This window comes from Carassius gibelio, chromosome B13 (genome assembly GCF_023724105.1).
Source record: "Carassius gibelio isolate Cgi1373 ecotype wild population from Czech Republic chromosome B13, carGib1.2-hapl.c, whole genome shotgun sequence".
NCBI lineage: Eukaryota > Metazoa > Chordata > Actinopteri > Cypriniformes > Cyprinidae > Carassius > Carassius gibelio.
In genome coordinates this window covers 14,374,310-14,394,648 of record NC_068408.1, presented here as the reverse complement: position 1 = coordinate 14,394,648, position 20,339 = coordinate 14,374,310, and the positions used below count along the sequence as shown (strand labels likewise).

The 20,339-nt window shown below is 37.7% G+C and overlaps 3 protein-coding genes across 10 annotated transcripts in view; 1 reads left to right on the top strand and 2 right to left on the bottom strand.

Annotated features, from left to right (window-relative positions):
* The window catches only part of adka (adenosine kinase a), a 158,125-nt gene extending 155,481 nt beyond the window's left edge, over positions 1-2,644 (bottom strand). The window contains exon 1 of one of the 3 annotated variants that reach the window (XM_052572824.1): positions 2,149-2,644. In XM_052572824.1, coding sequence (XP_052428784.1) covers positions 2,149-2,204 — 56 coding nt within the window. In that variant the 5' untranslated portion in view covers positions 2,205-2,644. The other 2 variants (XM_052572825.1, XM_052572826.1) reach the window with 2 other exon arrangements.
* On the top strand, positions 1,726-7,134 carry ap3m1 (adaptor related protein complex 3 subunit mu 1). Of its 3 annotated transcripts, XM_052572821.1 has the most exons (10): positions 1,726-1,818; positions 2,930-3,014; positions 3,651-3,931; positions 4,090-4,261; positions 4,333-4,470; positions 4,576-4,661; positions 4,942-5,075; positions 5,182-5,389; positions 5,499-5,643; positions 6,195-7,134. In XM_052572821.1, the coding sequence occupies exons 3-10, from the start codon at positions 3,659-3,661 to the stop codon at positions 6,293-6,295; spliced, it is 1,257 nt and encodes a 418-aa protein (XP_052428781.1). In that variant the 5' UTR covers positions 1,726-1,818; positions 2,930-3,014; positions 3,651-3,658; the 3' UTR covers positions 6,296-7,134. The 3 variants fall into 3 exon arrangements, with proteins under 3 accessions (XP_052428781.1, XP_052428782.1, XP_052428783.1); XM_052572822.1 differs by lacking the exon at positions 1,726-1,818 and having other exon boundaries at positions 2,838-3,014; XM_052572823.1 differs by lacking the exon at positions 1,726-1,818 and having other exon boundaries at positions 3,002-3,109.
* Positions 7,135-7,269: 135 nt separating this feature from the next.
* Positions 7,270-20,339, bottom strand: part of vcla (vinculin a) — a 37,171-nt gene continuing 24,101 nt past the window's right edge. For 2 of the 4 annotated variants that reach the window (XM_052572817.1, XM_052572818.1), the window contains exons 11-22: positions 19,906-20,096; positions 17,941-18,140; positions 17,485-17,613; positions 16,728-16,877; positions 15,894-16,002; positions 15,511-15,813; positions 15,295-15,419; positions 15,030-15,215; positions 12,107-12,307; positions 9,430-9,633; positions 9,248-9,352; positions 7,270-9,169 (exon numbers count right to left, since the gene is read on the bottom strand). In XM_052572817.1, the coding sequence (XP_052428777.1) occupies positions 9,023-9,169; positions 9,248-9,352; positions 9,430-9,633; positions 12,107-12,307; positions 15,030-15,215; positions 15,295-15,419; positions 15,511-15,813; positions 15,894-16,002; positions 16,728-16,877; positions 17,485-17,613; positions 17,941-18,140; positions 19,906-20,096 (2,050 nt within the window). In that variant the 3' untranslated portion in view covers positions 7,270-9,022. The remainder of the gene's footprint in view (positions 9,170-9,247; positions 9,353-9,429; positions 9,634-12,106; positions 12,308-15,029; positions 15,216-15,294; positions 15,420-15,510; positions 15,814-15,893; positions 16,003-16,727; positions 16,878-17,484; positions 17,614-17,940; positions 18,141-19,905; positions 20,097-20,339) is intronic. The other 2 variants (XM_052572819.1, XM_052572820.1) reach the window with 1 other exon arrangement.

Genomic DNA, 20,339 nt, shown 5'->3' with positions numbered 1-20,339 from the left:
CATTAGGCACGTTATACTTTCACTGAAGCAAGCAGACGATCTTGGCGTCAGCGCGCAAAGTGAGGAACTAACTGATCTCTGCTTCATTACAGTTTGCACATATGTTTTCGTCGCGAATGTTGATCTTCCTTCAAAACAGCCGGTAAAAAAGTTGCGCGATAACGCGCGTCATCACTTCGATACGGAATTAGATCTGGCTTTTGTTCACACAGCGCTCGTTCCGGATCGATTACCGCAATGTTACTATGTCCCCGACCCGGGTTCGATTCGGTAATCAATTCCGGGACGTGGTTGCTTTCACACAGAAGGCGACCAGGCAATGTTACGGGAATATTGCGGGTCCGACGTGCAGTGTGAAAGGGGCTTTGGATGATGTGTCTTCTAAAGATAGCAGGGACATTACTCTGACCAACCAAAATGTAAAAAATGTGCATAACTCAAGCATTTTTTGTCTTGAGGGACTTTTCATAACTGAAATTCAGCATAAGCATAGAAGATCCATTCGAGCATAAACTACAGCACATTACACGATTTGAAATACGCAAGCATTGCTTTTTAATGAAATCCAGATCTAGAAATTATATTAAATCTAGCTATTTTGTCTATCAGTCAGATACAGAAACACTCAGCATCCGTTTAGCCAGACGCAAATAGTTTTCAAGCAGAAAAGCATGTCATAAATGTTTCAAACAAGCACTGAAACATTCAAGAAAGCATTACACAGTCAACACATCTAACAAGCCAAAGTATTCAAGCACGTGGCTGACCGTTCATTCACCCTCGGGAAAACATGTGGTGGAGCCCCCCCCGAAACATTGCCTCTAATCTATTGTTGACAGATGTGATACAATTACTAATTTTGCAAAGAGGAATGACAAAAGTCTGCATGTTTTTCCATAATATATTATTCTCTATTATTAATGTAAACAAATGAGGCCACACTTCCAAAAAAAAATACAAGGAATGGAACACAAAGCAGGCAACTAAAATTTTCTAAATGATAGTTTGCACTCCTACATGCAAAGAAAGACAATTGTTTAGTGGAAGTCATGAGAAACGTGTGAATACACACATATGTGTCAGTGTGGGAGTTTGTGAAGCTTGTGGTGCTCTAAAACAGATGTTTAGGGGGTGCTGTACAATGCATAAAGAAATACAATTTCTGTAGTGACTAAAACGATTTCTGTACAACTAAAAGTAAATTAAAAAAAAATAAAAAAATACAAACAGCCATCTCAAAAACAGGATAAAAATAAGCAAACTATTCAGAAAACAATATAGCATCACATCTTGTGAACTTTCATTATGCAAAACAATCACCAAATTCTATTAAAACGACATGCTATTTGAGTTACAAAAACTGTTTCCCTTTACATTGTGGAGTGACACAATTATAAAACTCCATACATAGCTGAATAGGTGTCTGGCTATCCAGTTTAGCCCTACCTGGCTGTAGGCATGAGGATGGCTTGAGGTGATGATTACTGGAGTTTACTGACGGCCAGACAGCGGTCTGCAATGTTAGTACTCAGACAAACGCGTGCCTCGCTGCTGATTGGCTGAACGCGCAGCAGCATCGACTGCTGATTGGGACAGAAATACCCACATCTTGTGCATGGAGCATAAACTAAAGGACAACTATATGGTGTGTTCATGCATTTTTCTGATGCGTGCATGTATTAATATGAGTGTGACTTACTGTTGTGATAGTGACAGCAGGAAAACTTATTTTTCCAGCAGAGCCCGACGGCATAACAAAAACACGTGGAGCCGGAGGGACGCACTCCAGTGCTCGGTATAAAACACTCAAGGACAACGGTTTGTTCAAGTATTCATCATACGTACACTATGAATAATTAAAGGGATTGTGGAATGCTCTGGATATAGTTCACTCATAAAAATGCCCTATGATCACGAGTAAGCGGTTTATCTATAATTGGAAATGCCTGATACATTTCCTGTTCAATGCAACGACAATGTGGTTTTAAGAGAAAGCACTGAAGCACGTGGACTTAAAATGAAACGCAGACTAGACCTCTGACTCAAAAGTCCTTGCAAACAAACCGCCCCGTGTTCAATTTACCAAACACGGTTTGACTCTGTCATTCTTCTCTGTTGAACCGATGCTTGTGTTTGCTGTTACGTTACCTGAGCTTTTTTTCCTCGAGTTTAATCCTTTTGGCTTTAGGTTCATCGGACGACATGCTGTAGCGTGATAGTGCTCTATCAAATATTCTCCAGGCGGCAGGCACCTTCACCTTGTTGAATGAAGAATCTGAAGGCGCGGTTGTCGGATAGTTCTTTTGAATCGAATCTTCTGACTGAGTCGATTCACAAAACCGTGCGGAACTATTCCTTCACGAACCGGACTGAAACGATCCGAGCTGTTCTCACGGACCCATTTGAACTGAGAATCGCCTCTCTTGAATTAATCAGTTTTGTAATGAGTCGAGGACCGATGAGTGAGTTGCTTATAAAAGCATTCGATTCTCTGTTCAGTGGGTCAGTAAAGAACGCGAGTGAACTGAAGATTTGACTAACAGATTGAAAGTTACTTTAATAGACGAATAGCGAAAATGCTACACATATCCTACTGCAAATGTATTAATTTTTAAATAACCCACATATTTAATATACTTCAGGAAACTTTAATCCTACACGTGAGGAACCAGCGAATCTGTTCATTTGATTATTCTTCGAAAATATTTGTTCAAAAGAACCGACTCGACGAAATGATTCTGACCTGACACATAGCTGCCCCTGTGTGTTGCCGGAATAAAAAATACATTCCAAGCTAATATAAACATATAAAATAAACACATGCTTTGTAGAGGCAATGTTATACGTCTTTGATATTAAGATTTTAGTTTTTTTTTACAAGGAGCGACTGTTTGTGCTTTAAACCTACTTTAATATAAATTGCCGACAGGCTTAGATTTGAACGCATGACACATCTGCCACATTTGCAAGCGGGGATCCTGCCTGAAAACATCAATCAAGACAGCTGTCTACAGGTACATTCTATTTAGAAATAAGTTTAGATATGTGTAATTATAAACAACCGACTCTCTGTGTTTGTTCGACTGAATATTATTGTCTCAAATAATCGGTAAGATATCCTGTAACTCTTTTTGCACGGAGCATGACTTTTCTGCTTTTGTTTTTAGTATTCTCTGATGGATTAATGTTTTAATTAGCGATCACCCTGTCCTGCATTCCCTTTTAAAATTATAGTAATATATATGTTGCAAGTTTGTTTACAATCAGTTATGATAGATTTGAAAGAAATCTAGGTTCTGAAGTTTTAATTTACTGATAAAATACAGAGAGCTCAGGACCTGAAATTTAATTTATAAAGTGCACAATGAACAGCATTTAGATCTAACCCATGTTCACTATAATTTTTTCAAAAGTTATTATTTTTTTTAAATGATTGTGGATGTTAATGTGTGGGTGAGTTTACCTAAAAGTTCTCATAGTACATTTTGATTATTAATTTAAAGTACTATCACATCAACCTTATTTTAAATGTTATTTTTATAACCAGTGTTAAAAATGTTCTAGGCATATTCTCTCCAAACTGGAATAACATAGTAGCTCATATCTGCTGCTAGCATCGTGACTCCCATTCTCATTGTCCCATTTCACAGCCCTCATCATGATTCACAGCTTGTTTCTGATAAACAATGCTGGCGATTTATTCCTGGAGAAACACTGGAAGAGTGTCATAAGCCGCTCCGTCTGCGATTATTTTTTCGAAGCACGAGAGAAGGCAGTGGAACCTGACAATGTGCCTCCTGTCATCCGCACCCCTCATCACTATCTCATAAACATCTACCGTGAGAAGATCTTCTTCGTTTCTGTCATCCAAACAGAAGTGCCTCCACTCTTTGTAATAGAATTTCTGCATCGAGTCGCAGAGACATTTCAGGTATCAAAAACCCACTGACGGTGTGGCGTCGAAAACATATGCTAACATAGACTACGGTCAAAAATTTGAGTTCAGCAAACTTGGTGTACGTTTTATTGTAGATGTCTTGTACAGATTGTATAGAATGAATAATATTTTGTTTATAATCCTTTATGTAGGACTATTTTGGAGAATGTTCTGAGACCACGATCAAGGACAATGTGGTCATAGTCTATGAGCTCTTGGAGGAAATGTTGGATAATGGCTTCCCCCTCGCTACAGAATCCAACATCTTGAAAGAGCTCATCAGACCTCCCACAATCCTGCGGTCGATGGTCAACACCATCACAGGTAAAACACCACATTCCTGAGTAGTTTGTTCATGGCTGTGCGATGTTGAGAATCTGAATTCTAACCCTCAGGCAGTAGTAATGTTGGCGAAACACTCCCTACTGGTCAGCTCTCCACTATCCCATGGAGAAGAGCAGGGGTGAAATATACCAATAATGAGGCTTACTTTGATGTGGTGGAAGAAATCGATGCCATCTTGGATAAGTCTGGTGAGAGTGTTGTTGGTACTTTGATTTCACAAGTTATGTGAATGCATTAAACTGAAGGTATGTATTTCCTTTCTAGATAAATATTGGTGTTCTATTTTGTTTCAGGAACTACAGTCTTTGCAGAAATCCAGGGGGTTATTGAAGCTTGTGTCAAGCTCTCTGGAATGCCAGACCTTTCTCTCTCATTTATGGTGAGGCCACTTAATCATATTCATCTCTCTTTTTTTTCTGTTTTGGATAATTCTATTTTTTGTGCCATTAATTATATTTCAAATTGTGTTGAAACCAATCTAGCGACAGGTTGGAGAATTGAATCTATCCATTGGTTGTTCAATATTTTTTGAGCTGTGGCACATTTTAAACAACATTTCTTCGCTTTTATGGTCTCGTATGAATCAAGGGCATTTGTGTAGCTTTAAAAATGCATGTTTTCAGCAAAACATGTTTAACACGTGTGTTCTTCATCCACAGAACCCCAGGCTCCTGGACGACGTGAGTTTTCACCCTTGTGTCCGTTATAAGAGATGGGAAAGTGAAAGAGTTATCTCCTTCATTCCCCCCGATGGAAACTTTCAGCTCATGTCGTATCACATCAGTGCGCAGAAGTAAGCAGAGTGTTGATCTGAAACAAATAATTAAGCAGTAAACCTAAAACACGCATTAAATATATTTAGATGTTGCAGATTAGAAGTTTTTTACCTGTTTTTGCAGCCTTGTAGCAATCCCGGTATATGTGAAGCAGAACATCAGCTTCTTTGAGACTGGATCTTCAGGAAGAATGGACATCACTGTGGGTCCTAAGCAGACCATGGGAAAGACTGTGGAGTGTTTGGTTGTGACCGTACACATGCCAAAAGTGGTTCTCAGTGTCAACCTCAATGCAACTCAGGGAACCTACAACTATGACCCCGTCACAAAGGTCAAATGCAATTCCATTTTGATAGATTTTTTGCAGTTGTGTAATTTTAGCAGCTGTTGATCATTTGAAACACTGCTTTTGGATAATTGTTCTGACTGTTGGCTTGTAGATTTTGGTGTGGGATATAGGGAAGCTTAACCCCCAGAAGCTGCCCAATCTGAAAGGAAGCCTAAGTCTGCAGTCTGGAGCTCCTAAACCAGAGGAGAACCCAAGTCTGAACATTGACCTGAAAATCCAGCAGTTAGCCATCTCAGGTAGGCTAGGGTCCTTTATCAGCTTTGGTTGTTATTCATTGCCAGCAGGACCTTGTGATAAAGCACTATTGTTATTAACACACTTTTAAAAAGCACAATAAACTGCTGTAACCCTATTTCATTTACTATTTGTTAACTTTTTTTTCTACATTTTTAATTTCATTCCACATGTTTGTATGTAATCACTGAATACCATCAAAGGTTTAGAATCATTTTAAAAAGGGACTATTTTAATTTGATACATTCAATTTGTTAAATGTGACTGTAAAGACATTTATAATGATACAAAACATTTCTATGTCAAATAAATGTTTTTGAATGATCATATGATCCAATGAGCATTGAGATTGCAATAAGAATGATATTGAAAGAAATCTGATCTTTGGTAGAGAGGGTGTTCACATGGTAAGTGTCACAGATTTGCTTATTTGAACATTGACTTAGAAATGGCATACCTTAAGTTTTGGGTTTTCAGACTTATGTAAAGGGCCTGTTTTAAAATGTGTTACATAAATACAGTTATGCTTATTTCACTCTCTTCTGCTTCACAGGACTGAAAGTCAACCGTCTAGACATGTACGGAGAGAAATATAAGCCATTCAAGGGTGTGAAATATGTGACCAAAGCTGGGAAGTTCCAGGTCAGGACATGAGGCCAGCTGCGGAGAATCACAAGCATATGCCAAAAGTTTATTAGAGGTGCCATTTTCTAAGTGAGAAATCATACAGGATTGCAAACTTGTGCACAATCTCCCTTATTTTGTTAAAACGTGGCAGTTACATTCGTTATTGTAATATTTATCTTTCTCGTTTTGTGGGAAGTTACTGGCAGTTTGTGAGAAGTGAAATTCTTTTTCAGAGAGCGTTTGCTTTGGGAATCTTTCACTTCATATGAACAACCTTCCATTAATGTATTAAAACTGTATTATGTTAGATTTAAGGTACGGTAAATCTTTGCCAGAAACACATTACATTTATCGCAATACTGCTCTACAGTCTTTGATATTGTCACAAAAAAATACTTGAGAGTTTCTGCACACATTCACAGGCCTTATTTTTTAATTTAAAGTTATTTGCCTGTTCAGTGGCCTTTGAATGAAAAAATATATATTTTGAGGCTTCACACATTCAAATGGCCTTTCTTTAAAAGAACAGTCATGCTTATAGCAGGACATTTTTACAAGGATGCAATCTACTACACAAGCACGTCACTGCTAATAGATGAATAGAGGCTGTATCTGCTTTACACTTGAAGTAGTTTGCCACATACAAGCACTATGGCTATGGAGCCATTATGTGCTCAGTTCTGTTGCGCTGACCTGCAGTGATGCGCTAGATATGCAGGTCTGCCACCTTAATGAAGCTTTGAGGATTTGCACACAAGGACACACAATTGCATTATTTTGTAAAATGTCAAGGGAACTGCATAACTGTATTTTAAGTTATGTATTTAAACCAAAAGCCTTCAGATTTATAAAGTTTGTGAACAAAATGTCTTTTCTGTGTGTTTCCACTTCTGACTAATACCTGTTTATTATAGCTTCACTTGAATATGGTTGACAAAATTAGAAAGTAACTTATCCCTTTATTGACATATTTGGGCAATGAAGTATCCAAACAAAACACCTTAACAGAATCTTTTTTATTAATCTGAGGCACATAAGATATGTGTAAGATATTCTATGTGACACTGAAAAAAAGTCAACATTAGTGTCATATATACATTCACAAAGCAGTAATTTCACCCTTTCTAAATGTCATCAGAACCCACAACATGCTATTACACATACAAATACAGCCCTGTAAACTTTCACAACGAGGCACTATATTGGGGGCTGAAAAAGTACTCTTTCAAAAGTATATGTTGTAGATAAGAGTTTTGAAGTGAATGCAAGGCAGTGAAGCGGCATGATAGTGTTCTTGTAGCTGTACAGAGAATTCAGAGAGATAAGCTTGTGCTACTGAGTTTTTCATAGTATGACTGCACAATTTCCACACATTTGATTCTATACTGTAAGTTTACTGTCATTAAAACGATAGATCACAAAAACTAAAAATCTGCTGTCTACTCACCCTCATGTCCTTCAAAGCCTGTATGACTGGAACACAAAAGATGATATTTTGAAAAAGTTTTCTTCATACATTGAAAGTCATTGAGGTCTCGAACAACATGTTTTGGACCCCATGAACTTTCATTGCATAGACAAAAACATTTCAGTTTTAGAACTACATAAGGGTGTTGATACACTTTCAGTTTTTGGGTAAACTGCATCTCCAAACTCATAGGTATCACATATAAACAAGCCACCTGGGTCTTGTTACCCATTCTATTTAAATGGGCAAAAACATTAAGACAGTTTTTCATCATCAATATTCTACGGTTGCAAACACAATCACACCGAAACGTCAAAATTACAGCCAGAAACCGTAAAAAGACTGAGCTAAGAGAGAACAGTTCAACTGTTGGATTGTGCTTTTCTTTTAACAAATTTAAATAATCATTCACTCTCTCATAAACTTTAGTGTGAATGAAGTATGAAGAATTACACTGCTAACTATTCAAGCTTTCGCATTTGTCTATGTAAATGTACATGATCGATGTGTTTGTTTGATAGCTAATGGATATTAAGTGTAAAAAAAAACAATCTTTGGCATCAACCATGCCATGCAAAATACATTTGTGTAATGGCACGACCCATCAAAATAGGCATTGTCATATTTAATAAATAGCTAAGCAAAAGTTAATTATAGTGAATTATAACTCAAAAACAACCAGCCATAGGGTTTTTGAATAGCAAAGTAAAACTTACAACATTTTATGTGTTGTATATTTGTGACTAAAAAGTGATCTGTGATCATGTTCTGATGAGATATAAGAAATATAAATATATACATTTTCAATAAGAAATTTCATTGTCAAAAACTAATTTAAAGTAAATTTCATCATGAACTCCAACACTGTTCGAGAGAGGCATCATGCCATTTCTCTCCGATACAAAATAGAAAACTTTTTCATGCAAAAAAAAATATATATACCTGGAATTTGGCAACCCAACATACCAAAAATATATATTTAAAAATTTGCTTCCTGTTTACTCCTACACTATACCTCAGGAGTGTGCGATAAAGGTAACAACAGCAAACTTTCAGGACAAAAATAGCCTGCGTAAGGAGCAGCGGAGGTGTACCAAGTACCCATACCAGCAAGTAAATAAAAATAAGTAATACCAGTCACCCTGAAACTTGAGCCGAACACTAATGTTCTAAAGTTTAAGAATCAGACAGGGTGCTTTTTCTCCATCTGCCACCCCTTATCAGATCTCACAATGTTTGAAAAGGCAAGAATTCAAATTGCTAATGGAAATCAACTGGTCCTCAGTTTACTGGTACCAGGGGGTCTTTCGGACCCAGCGAAGAGTGCACCCTGCATCTGTGCGGATCTTGATAGAGGCAGCTTCTGCTTCTCTGACCGTCTCCTTCACGGACTGCATGAGGTTCTGCGCGTTGTGCACAAGCATCTCGGTGGCCTTAGGACCAAACACAATCATTTTAATTCCAATCCAACCCAAGATAACCTTTATTAAAGATGTGCCTTGTGTCCTCACCTGCTCAGATTCTTCCTCACTGATGTTTGTACGTCCCAGCATAGTGGCCTTTACTGTGGACAGGATCTTCAGCTGAGTGCTAATAGTTGGGATACGCTCACAAACCTGGAATAAACATTCCAGAGTTCACAGAGGAGCAATGTACTTGATAAGCGAAACAATTTGATATTTGTGCCACTGACCTGCAAGAGGTTTGTGCGAATCCGTTTGTCAGTGCATTGCTTGGCTACCTCTTTAGCCAGCCGCGTGACCTCATCAGAGGCCTTGGCGATGTCCTTGGCGCACTGAATGAGGGCACGTTTATTCCCACTGCCTCCACGCACTAGACGAGACATTTCCGCCATGAGCAGGGCCATGCGCTTAGCTGCTCCAATGATGTCATTACCCTAAGAGGAAAAAAACCCATGTGGACATAGCATAAGGACTTAAAATAAGGGTTTGATTACAGACGTACTTTGGCAAACACAGGTAAAATCTAAAATAACTACATACTTTTCCTTCCTATAGAGTCGGTTGCTGTTCATGTAGATCACTTTTGCCTGTTCTTAATCTGTGATTGATGATGAGATCTAGGTATCTAACTTCTATAATCTTAACATTTGAAAATGTCACAAAGACAAACAAATGGTGTTTAGAATCATGTCATTTTCATCCAGTGCACATCAGTCATGCCGTACTGAAATTAGTATAGGTTTATCATGTCTTCTGAAGTCACATTTGAAGGAAAAAATATGAGAAACATGTGAACAAAAAAAATTTCTGTGCACACGGAAAAGCATCTGTATGCTTGCTACTGTTTTGTAAATATACTTTTCCGGTCTGGGTGTTTCCCATCATGTTTTTTTTGTTAGCACATTTAAGTTTCTCACACTTGTGGGAAAGTATGGAAGCTAATTTCTGCCATGAAAAAAAAAACATTTTATTTATTTTGTTTCCAAAACGTAATTAAAGGAAGTTAACTAAATTCTGAATTTACTCCTTGCAATTGAGAATTTATATCTCATCATTGCAAGAAAAAAGTTTGGAAGATTATACAATAAAAATTACACCTTTTTTCTTTTTCATAGTTTTTTTATTTATTTTTTATCTGTGATGGAAATATTAGGCCCTGCCCACACGAACGCAGTTATTTTCAAAACTGCAGCTTTTCTACACCGTTTGGCCATTCATCCAAACGCAAAAGTAGCATCATTACTGGTTACTGAAACTGAAGTCCTGCAGGGCTGACGATTTTCAAAAACCTTGGTTGTAGTGTTATCGTGTAGACAGTGAAACCGGAGATTTTGGCTTGTGACGTTGAAGCATAGACAGTAAAAGAAATGGACACAGCGACCCCATTGGAACTCAATTGAGACAAATGAAGTCCATTTTTAGCGTTTTTTAGCACTTCCGTTTCTGACGCGCAGACTCAAACTAAGCTTGATGACGTCAGCAACCTGTCTGACAGATGTAAATCTTCTAGTAGCTGTGCGTGCAAACTGCAATCGTTAATCTTGCAGAGACGGCGAGCTTGAGCGGGGAGTTTGTCGTGAGTGAGCAGGAGTAAGTATTCTGATTAATTATTTTGTATAGTATTTTAAAATATAACGCCAGTACGCCATATTAAGTTAATTCCCTGCGAGCTTCTCCTCCTGTCTGTACGGTAATGCGTCAGAGAGTCGCGTGGTTATGACGCAATCGTTAGCCTATTTTTACAAAAACGGTTTCTACGGGGCCATAATGTAACATAGAAGGTAATGGAGCCCTTTATTATACATTGTCGTGTATCTTTAGAAATAAATAATGGACAAACGGAGTCTTTAAACGCCTCAGATGTAAAGTTATTCGCTGTCAAAGTGACGGCAAAATGAATGGGAGTCAATGGGAATGCTAACGCAAGTGAAGTTCTGCTACAAGATGGCGGCACCCAGCCGACTTCAACTTCTGGTCGACTTCCTTGCCACCTGCGTTGAAGTATGCACGGTTATCTCCACCTACTGGAAACTTTTTCAGGTTTATGATTGGCCAACATGGCTTTACGGTTGAGATCATATCGTCACCTGTTGGTTTGACATGCTCCTGACAGTGCTTCATAGCATGCGTTTTTTTGTGTGAATGAAGTTTTTTTTTTAAAATGGAAGAAGGAAAAACTCAGTTTATAAAAATACCCGTATACGTGTGGATATGGCCTTAAAGTTTCCGTAGTTATCCTGTGTGCACAAGAAACTCTGAGGGCATTTTTTCTGCATACATAACTTTAGGGGCTCTGTAGAATCTGTATTTTCCTCCAGCTCGTGAACAATATGGTGCCCATCTAACAAATGTATCATAATTATAAAAATAAAAAAAACCTTGAAGAATTCTGCATAATCATTTAGTGAGACAGTTATGTTTATACACAGGCATGCAAAGTTTGTGTTAAAATGTAACATCCTTCAATTGCTTTTACATGGTTCATTTAAATGGTTAGAAAAAGTGTGCAACAAACAAACAGGCATGTGACATGACTTCAACACATGTAATTTCCGAAGTCATTGGGAAACTGTCATCCATGGCTTCACAGGTTGGCAAAAGCAGAGTGTTTGGCAGCAGCGGTTGAGTGAATGGCTCCTTGTTTAAATCGGGGCACAGAGGCATGACAACTATCAGAAATGAGCAGGGAAGTGACTTGTGAAGCCAGTATCAGTTTGTCCAAGAAATGCACAACAAACTTGCCATTCCAGTCGCGGTCATTGGCAACCCCAGCAGCAAAAAAACACACCGGACCCAAGTGTGAAGCAACAACAGCAGCAGCAGCAGCTATCTGGTTTCAGCATTCCCACAGTAATATCTGGATGCAGAAGGGATGCTGTGGCCCACCAGGGCCGGAAAACAAAGTACCTTACTGGACCACTTGCTAGCCTCCTGGTGCAAAGTCTGGGCTGCAGCCAAAATGGGCTGGTTAACTGGCTGATTGGAAGACATTAAGAGTAGCTCTGGCTCAAAATCATCTTCGTTGTCAGTGAATTCATCCTCATCGTCTATATCTACTTCCGCCTCAGCGGCCTCAAAACCCTCGTCTGTCACTTCAGGCTGGGCAGGCTGGGGAGGAGGGGGAGGAAGGAGCCAGCATGGAGAAAGAAGGACAGAGTTAGTACGAGGTACTGCATGGAGATTCCCAGGACGACATGATTGTGGGAACATCTGGGTTTAGGATAGCTGGGAGGGGCAGCATTCTGGGTCCTGCTCGGTACCGTCTGCCACAGCATTTATAATGTCAACTGAAAATCATGAAACTGATCTATTCTCACTTAAACTTGAGGATAGAAACTGGGATTTTAATTTGGACAGAGAGCAAACAAGCAAAGCTCCCAAAAAGTTGAAATGCAATAGCTTTGACGGATTGTGTTACAATGAGTTTATTTTTCAAATTGAATTAAATGAATTGATACTTAACCTAAAAATACTCCTTATCAATTGTTTTATAGAGATTGTCCTCAAAGTTTTCCATTAAATTGTCCTGATATTTTTCTTTTACATTTTCCAACCATTCATTATTACTGAATAAAGATTTTTTTTAAACATTTATGAGACTGTTCTCACAAAAATGCTATTTATAGCAGCCAAAATAGTTATACCATAATTTCCAAGTTAAAAGTCTGGGTTTAATGTTGGTGTTCTTTGTGTGCATTTTTTTTTAATGGATGGATTTAAATTAAAAAATGACAATTTTAATATTACAAAAGTTTCCTATTTCAAATAAACTTTTTTTTAAGCTTTCTATTCATAAAAAAATCCTAAAATATTAAGCAGCACAACATAAGAAAATCTTTGTTGAGCAGCAAATCGGCATATTAGAATGATTTCTGAAGGATCATGTGAGACTGAAGGCTGGAGTAAGGACTGCTAAAAATTCAGCTTTGCCATCACTTGAATAAATTACATTTTAAAATATATTAAAATAGAAAACAGTTATTTAAAACTCATAATATTGCACAATACTGTATGGTATCTTACTGTATTTTCAAACAAACAAATGCAGCCTTAGTGAGCATAAGATACTCAAAAAAAACAAAAAATCTTTCTGACCCTAAACTTTCGAATGGTATTGTATCGGTCTATCTATCTGCGAGATCTCAGTATTTCAATAATATAGCTATTCCCAGTTTTTGCAATTTATTCAATTTAGTAAAGTTATTATAATAACTAAACGAACAATAAATGGGGCTGTGTGTAGATACAAACAGGGAAAGACCATTTAATACGCAAGAGAACAAATAGTTTTCACAAGGACCAAGAGAAAGCCACGAAGGGACTGTTCAACTATTATAGAAATAGAAGAAATAGCACAGAAATATCCGCAAAAGGACAACGACACAACCAGTATGTCAAACACTCACTATGGTCACCTGATTTGAAGTAGACTGCTACACAAGCCATTGTAATGAGCTTGTATCAGCTCTGCACTAGTTCTAGTTGGTATCACATCCACTGTAGAAGACATTAGTTAAAGTTAACTCTGTCAGTCCTGTCGGTCTCGTTTCATAGCAGAAGCTCTTTTGGGATAAAGCTGCTAAGAAAAGTGATGTATTGCTCTATTACTATGGTAAAAAAAAAAATGAGTCTACTTGTTAAAACATTAGAGCATGCAAACATTTCTTTCATAGATGACAGTTTCCGTTCTTTTTCCCCCTGAAACTGGAATCATCAAAGAAGATTTCCTCATTTCAGGTTTAAGACAACAAAAACACTCAAGAGTTCAACAAAGGCAACATTTCACAATCATAAAAAGCAGACAAGAACACAAAGTGCATCTCAAACATTTGAACACATAATTTAGTTTTTTCATTAACTTTGTCATTTTCATCTTGACAGTCTTTTGTGAGATTCAGTTTAACTCTCCGGGTGATTTACTAACAACGTGCAAAATAAAGAACACGGACACAACATCTCATTTACATATCGACCAACGCATTGTACTAAGTGCAGCGTAGTCGCAAATAAAGAATTAAGAAATAAAGAAGCCACAGTTCATAAAAAAAAAAGATCCTACATGAAAGTACATGAAAAATGAAGGTTTCAAGAAGTGTTGATAGACCTGGATTTGTGTTGCTCCTAGTTGAAGGTTCCAAGTCTTTTATTTCCTTAAGCAAATTAAAAATAACATGGCTTGGCAAACTATGTTCAGATAATGTGTTTTTCTGGCATTCCAAATAAATTAATACGCGAGGAAAAAATCTTCTTCCTTCTACCACATGCTCTCTGTTCTCTCTGGTGCTTCCTCCTAGCAACAATAATTGCAGCCAAGCGCGAAATACTGTAGTTTAAGACATGCTTTTTTGGACATTAAATAATGGCGCAAATAGCAGTAATTTGACAAACGCAAACATTAGTAAATCTCATTGTGTGATTCATTTGAATACTCTCCTCCCATAAATTTTGCGTCTGAAATGGAAACTCCTATGAATGCATATTCAATAAGGTCATGCGCAAACATAACTCTGTCCACTACCTTTCAGTGCTAATTTGTCACTGCGCGTCTTTAGTAAGACAGTGCTATTTTAACGCCAAAAGACTGGCCCTTGGATGAATAGAAAGTTCAAAAGAACAACGTTTATTTGAAATAAAAAAATGTTTGGTAACATTATATAAAAGTCAGTCATTGTTGATCAACTGAATGAATCCACGCTAAATAAAAGTATACATTTGTTGAATTAAAAAAATAAATAAATCTTGATGACCCCAAACTTCTGAACCATAATGTGTTTCTAAAGAACAACAAGGAATGATGTCGTGATGAATGAAAACGAATAGTTCCACTCACCTTACTGGACCATTTACGGGCCTCATCGTGTAGCTGCCTGGCCGCCACCATCATCGGCTCGCTCACCATCTCACCGGCTTTCTGCTCCGGGAACTCCTCGTCTTTCTCCTCTGGGGGTGGAGGTCTCGGGGGAGGAACCTCTCCCTCTGGGAGGGGTGGTTTGGGAGGAGCCTGATCATCACTGACCTGATGGAATCATATTGGTGAGTAAATGAGGACAGAGTTGTCCCTTTAAGACCTGAATTGATGCTTTAATTTGACCTACATGCAGCTGATCAAGGTCTGGAGGTGGAGGTGGGAAGTCAGGCTCCTGAGGCTGGAAGGCTTCCCTGACTTTCCCAACAGCAGCCAAGATCCTGTAGCCAGAGTCCAGGAAGGTCTTTTGTGAACCTGATCATTAGGCGAAAAAGGTTTCTGTCAGTAATATGAGAAATTGATTTCTACAGAATTTATACAGAAAATCTTAAATAAAAAAAAAGACCTGGATCCTGGATGTTTCCTGCCACGGCTTTAGCAGCCATAACCATGGGTGAGATTGTTCTACCAAGTTCATCTGAAGCAGCTTTGACCAGTTCTCTGAATTTCGGGTCCTCCGAGTTCTCCACTTCCCGTTTGGCCACCAGAAGGACCCGGTTAGCCCGCCGGGCAATGCTGGTGGCCCCTGCAACCAACATCTGGGGCTGAACGTTAGCCATTGCCACCCGGCATTTATCAATGTCTTTCTTAATGGCCTCTTCTGATGCATCCAAGAGGGATTTTGTGTCAATGGCTTCATCCACAAGACCTGAAATAAAGATTGCGCATATTTGAAAGAATTTCTAAAGATTTGATGTGGTATTTTATGTGATATGAGCTTTTGCTTACTGGTCATTTTTTCAATGTTGTCAATCCATTGGTTCTTCATGGTCTCAAAATGTTCATATGCAGCCTGGTTGCCAGGGTTCTTCAGCAAAATGCGTGCAGCAGAAGTGACCTGCTCATGAGTACAGCAAAAGATAGATCAACGTGTCAAACTCTGCTTAATGGTACTCCTTCTGAGAGCTGTTATTGGTTGAATTATTAATAAACAGTAAAACAAAAAAATGCTGTGCACCAATATTTCTTTGTTTTTCTTTTTTTTTTTTTTTACTTTTTAATCTATAAAACTTGTATAAAGTCCCACTTTTTAACAAAGAAATAAAGGTTATTTTAAAGGTTTATATTTCCTGAATTACAATAATACTGAATTATAATAATAGCTGTTCAAAGTAAGTGTGGTAGGTAAAATGTTTAAAACAAATTTAAAGGGTCTCTTATGCTCACCATTTATTTGATCAAAAGATCAAAATAAGTAAAACTGTAATGCTGCACAATATTAAAATTAATTTTTTTTCTGTATTTTTATATTTTATTTACAGTGTAATTTATTCCTGTGATAAAAAAAGCTCATTTGTTTTGACTTTAGTACTGTGACAACATAGAAGCTAGTTACTTTAGAAACATCCTCATAATTTACACTCAATACAAGTCTTATTTTAAGAATGAGATCATCATCATATTTGGTAGTATCTGGACTCAAAAAGCTTGAATGCCCCTGGAGACGTGATACTGTGGCTAATGTCCAGCTATCAGGCCAAGCACTCCATTACGGCCCTTAAAGTAGCTCTGGCATAAGCACAGAGCGGGCGGTCCATGCATATACATGTATGAGCTGCATACCTGAGGTGTTAGATCTCTGGCTGATTTCACAGCCGCCTGGATGCCCTCCACTGTGCTCTTATTGGCTGTTCCCACCGCGGCGGCCTTCTCCGCTGTAGCACCCAGTCTACTGGCATGATTCTCAAAGTTAGACGCCCTTTCTTCAAACACCTAGAGGGGAACAACTCTAAATGAATTATAATTCTTATTTTATAATCAATAATTCCATTTTATGTATATACTATTATAGTTTTTGTATATATTTAGAATGAAAATGTAATTTTCACATTTCACTTTAATAATTTTTTGTAGTAATTTAGTAGTAGTGTTAGTAATTTTGCTGTTAATTTAGTAGTAGTGTTAGTAATTTTGCTGGGGTTTTTTGTCATTTTAATTAGTATTTTATATGTCTTTATAATTTCTATTTTTTATTTTGTTTTTGTAGCTTAATTCGTTTTAGTTATTTAAGGACTTCAAGTTAAATTAACAAAACATTTTTTTTTGTATTAGATAACTATAATAAAAACATATAACAACTATAATAATGACTATGAGTATGTTTGTATGCATTTCTGACGAGGTATAAAATGATGATTTTGGGCATTCCTTCAAAATAATTAACCATAAGAACCAGAAGTGTTTATTTATTTCTAAAAATGGCTTAAGTCTATTTACAATTAGGTTTAGGCCTTGGAATGCTTTGTGTGACTTAGCATATTTCATATGATACTGAAATGCAAGCTGTGCTCCGTTTAAAACAGGTGTATAGGCAACGGACCCCCTCTCTGTTGGGGGCCTCAAGAGGCGCCGTTGCTGCCACAGCCAGGAGTTTAACTGGTGTGGTCGTATCACTGAAAACGTCGGACACCTCCTGGGTCATTGCTTCCTGCATCTTCGCCTTCAGATCCTTGAAAGAAAAATATGAGATGATTTATTTATGTGTACAGTTTATGTATTTAAAAAAAAAATTGTTTCAAGTCATTTGCTTGAAGCAGAATAGGAAAAAATATTGTGTAGTGCAAATATTTTCCAGCAGTGGGCGGCATTTGCTTATATATAACATTGAGCTGAAAGCCCTGGTGCTTTGTGTACTGCATTCCTCTAGAGCCAGCAGATCTGACCTCTGCACATAACATTTGAGAAGATCTAAACATCTGATTATGCTTCACCCACACCTGCTGTGTGCGAAAGATAGCCGGATCTTTTAATAGAAAAGGGGGACACGATGCCTTACTTTAATTGCCTCCAGGAGATGAGCAGCCACAGCGCGCGCCTGAGGACTCTCTCCCTCTCCCCGCGCCGCAAGATCTGCCAACTGCATCATCAGCTGCTCCACTCGCTCACACTTTGCTAGCAGATCCTGTCTGTACGGCCCTGGTAGAGAGGTGGCCAGCCGGCGGCCTTCCGCTATCAGCCCTCGAATGGCAGCCTGGCCTACAGACAGAGACATGACAAGCTCCCATTCAAATTTAATGAGGAAATGAGTCATTTCTAGCTGAAACAATCAAACAGGTTTCTCAAACACTCCATACTCCATTCTATTACTGTTTGGACAAACAGACAGTCTCTTCAGGGACATTAACCAACAAATTGCTTTGGGATGGTTTACCCAAAAAACATTAATCATTAAATGTCATTAATTACTTCCACTCATGTCGTTCCGAGCCGGTAAGAACTTGGTTCATCTTCAGAACACAAATGAAGATATTTTGGATGAAATCAGAGAGCTTTCTGACCCTGAAGACAGCAACGCAACATCACTTTCAAGGCCAAGAAAGATACAAACGACAAGGTTAAAATAGCCCATGTGGCCAACTGTAATGATATGGAGCTACGAGAATACTTTTTGAGCAAAAAAACCCCTAAAATAACGACTTCATCAACAATTAACCTTTTCTGTGTCAGTCCTCAACCTAGATGAATGAAGGTTTGACAGGTTTGGAACGACATGAAGATGAGTAATTAATGACAGAAGTTTCCATTTTGGGTGAACTATCCCTTTATAAAGAAGCTATAATCATAATAGAAACATTATGTTTCAAGCCATCTTTTCTGAGAATAAAACATTGGTAGTGTTTTATTCATAATCCATACGTGAGTGCCAAACCAGATGTGATGTACCAGATAAATATGCAGTGAGAATTATTAATTTGCACTAAAATGTTAATTTTTAAACCAAGATATCTATCAATTGGGTGGTTATAATAATTGTGGAAAATAATTGTTTAATTATTACATATGTTAATTATCCCTAGACAACCTACTATGCTTTACTTACAAACACAATGGCATTTGTTTTGTGTGGATATATTCATACAGTACATTCATTATTCATTCATTTTACCAAGTGGAGGGCAACAGCTGCTTTATGATTTGAAATTGCCAATAATGTGACAATCATACACCATTTTCTTTTTCTTTTCTTTTTTTACTGACTGGCTAATAATTCAGCACTATTAAATTAGCACTACATTAGTATCTCTATTTGCTGGTATAAAAAAAATATATGTTTTTGCTCCATAACAAACTAATTTACTTCACTTGAAAGTAATAACATACCACTTATATAGTATGCAATATCAGTATCCAAGTACGCCATTATTAGATAAAGAGTGCATCCAAAATGATAGTATATTAAAATAAAAAGCCCTAGGTGCCCAGATAGTTTACCGTTTCTGGTGGATTTAAAATTGAGAATCTGTGCCATAGCCGTTTTTTTAAATTATTAAGGATAATTAACAATGAATTCATAAGTAATTAAATAATTAATAAGTATGGATTTTCCCTATCACGAGCGAAGTACAAACTAGTGTAAATATGTGAATTGGGACAAGCCCTGGTACTAAACTGTGCAGCTCTGGTCTAAAGTTACTCCAAGACTAAGTTAACCTGAACGTAACATGACCTGGGACACGAAGCAGCTATTTATGGTTAGAAATATTTTAAGTATGAACATAAATACAACAGGGACAGAGGAAATGGCCATCTGTCACATCACATAAAGGTCCAGAGTCAAGTGCCTAGTTCCATACGTATGAATAAGTCATTCAATATGCCAGTGTTATCCTTTGGGGGAAAAGTAATGGCCTCCGATGACCAGATGAGGATTTGACTACACTAGTAACAGATACAGATATAATAGTTATTGATTTTTGTGTCCCATTTAAGGAGTAATGTTTCACCTCATCCTGCCACCCACCTACTCCATGATCGTCCACTCCAGGGTTGTTGATCCAGTGCAAGGCCTGCTCCATTTTGCCCTCTAGTGTAACAGCGGCCTTGGCAGGTCTCATGTTGGCCACGGCACGGTTAGTCTTTGCCTGCAAGTTCTGCAAAGCTGTGCCAATCTGTTTGGCCAGCGCTCTAGCCTCAGGAGTATCTCCTTTACCCCTATGGCACAAAAAAAAAAAAAAAAAAAAAAAAACGTTTTTTTTTTTCTTTTGTACAATCATAATTGTCTGTACTGACACTTTTAACCAACTGAATACACTGTTTCTGAGTAAATATTATTTCCTTAAAAAAAACTTACTAACTTATTTATAGTAAAATGTTTCATAATATTATGAAAGCACTAGGAGTCACATCAGGCACATTATCTTGGTTACATAATGTTTCCTAAAAGTGAGCATGATA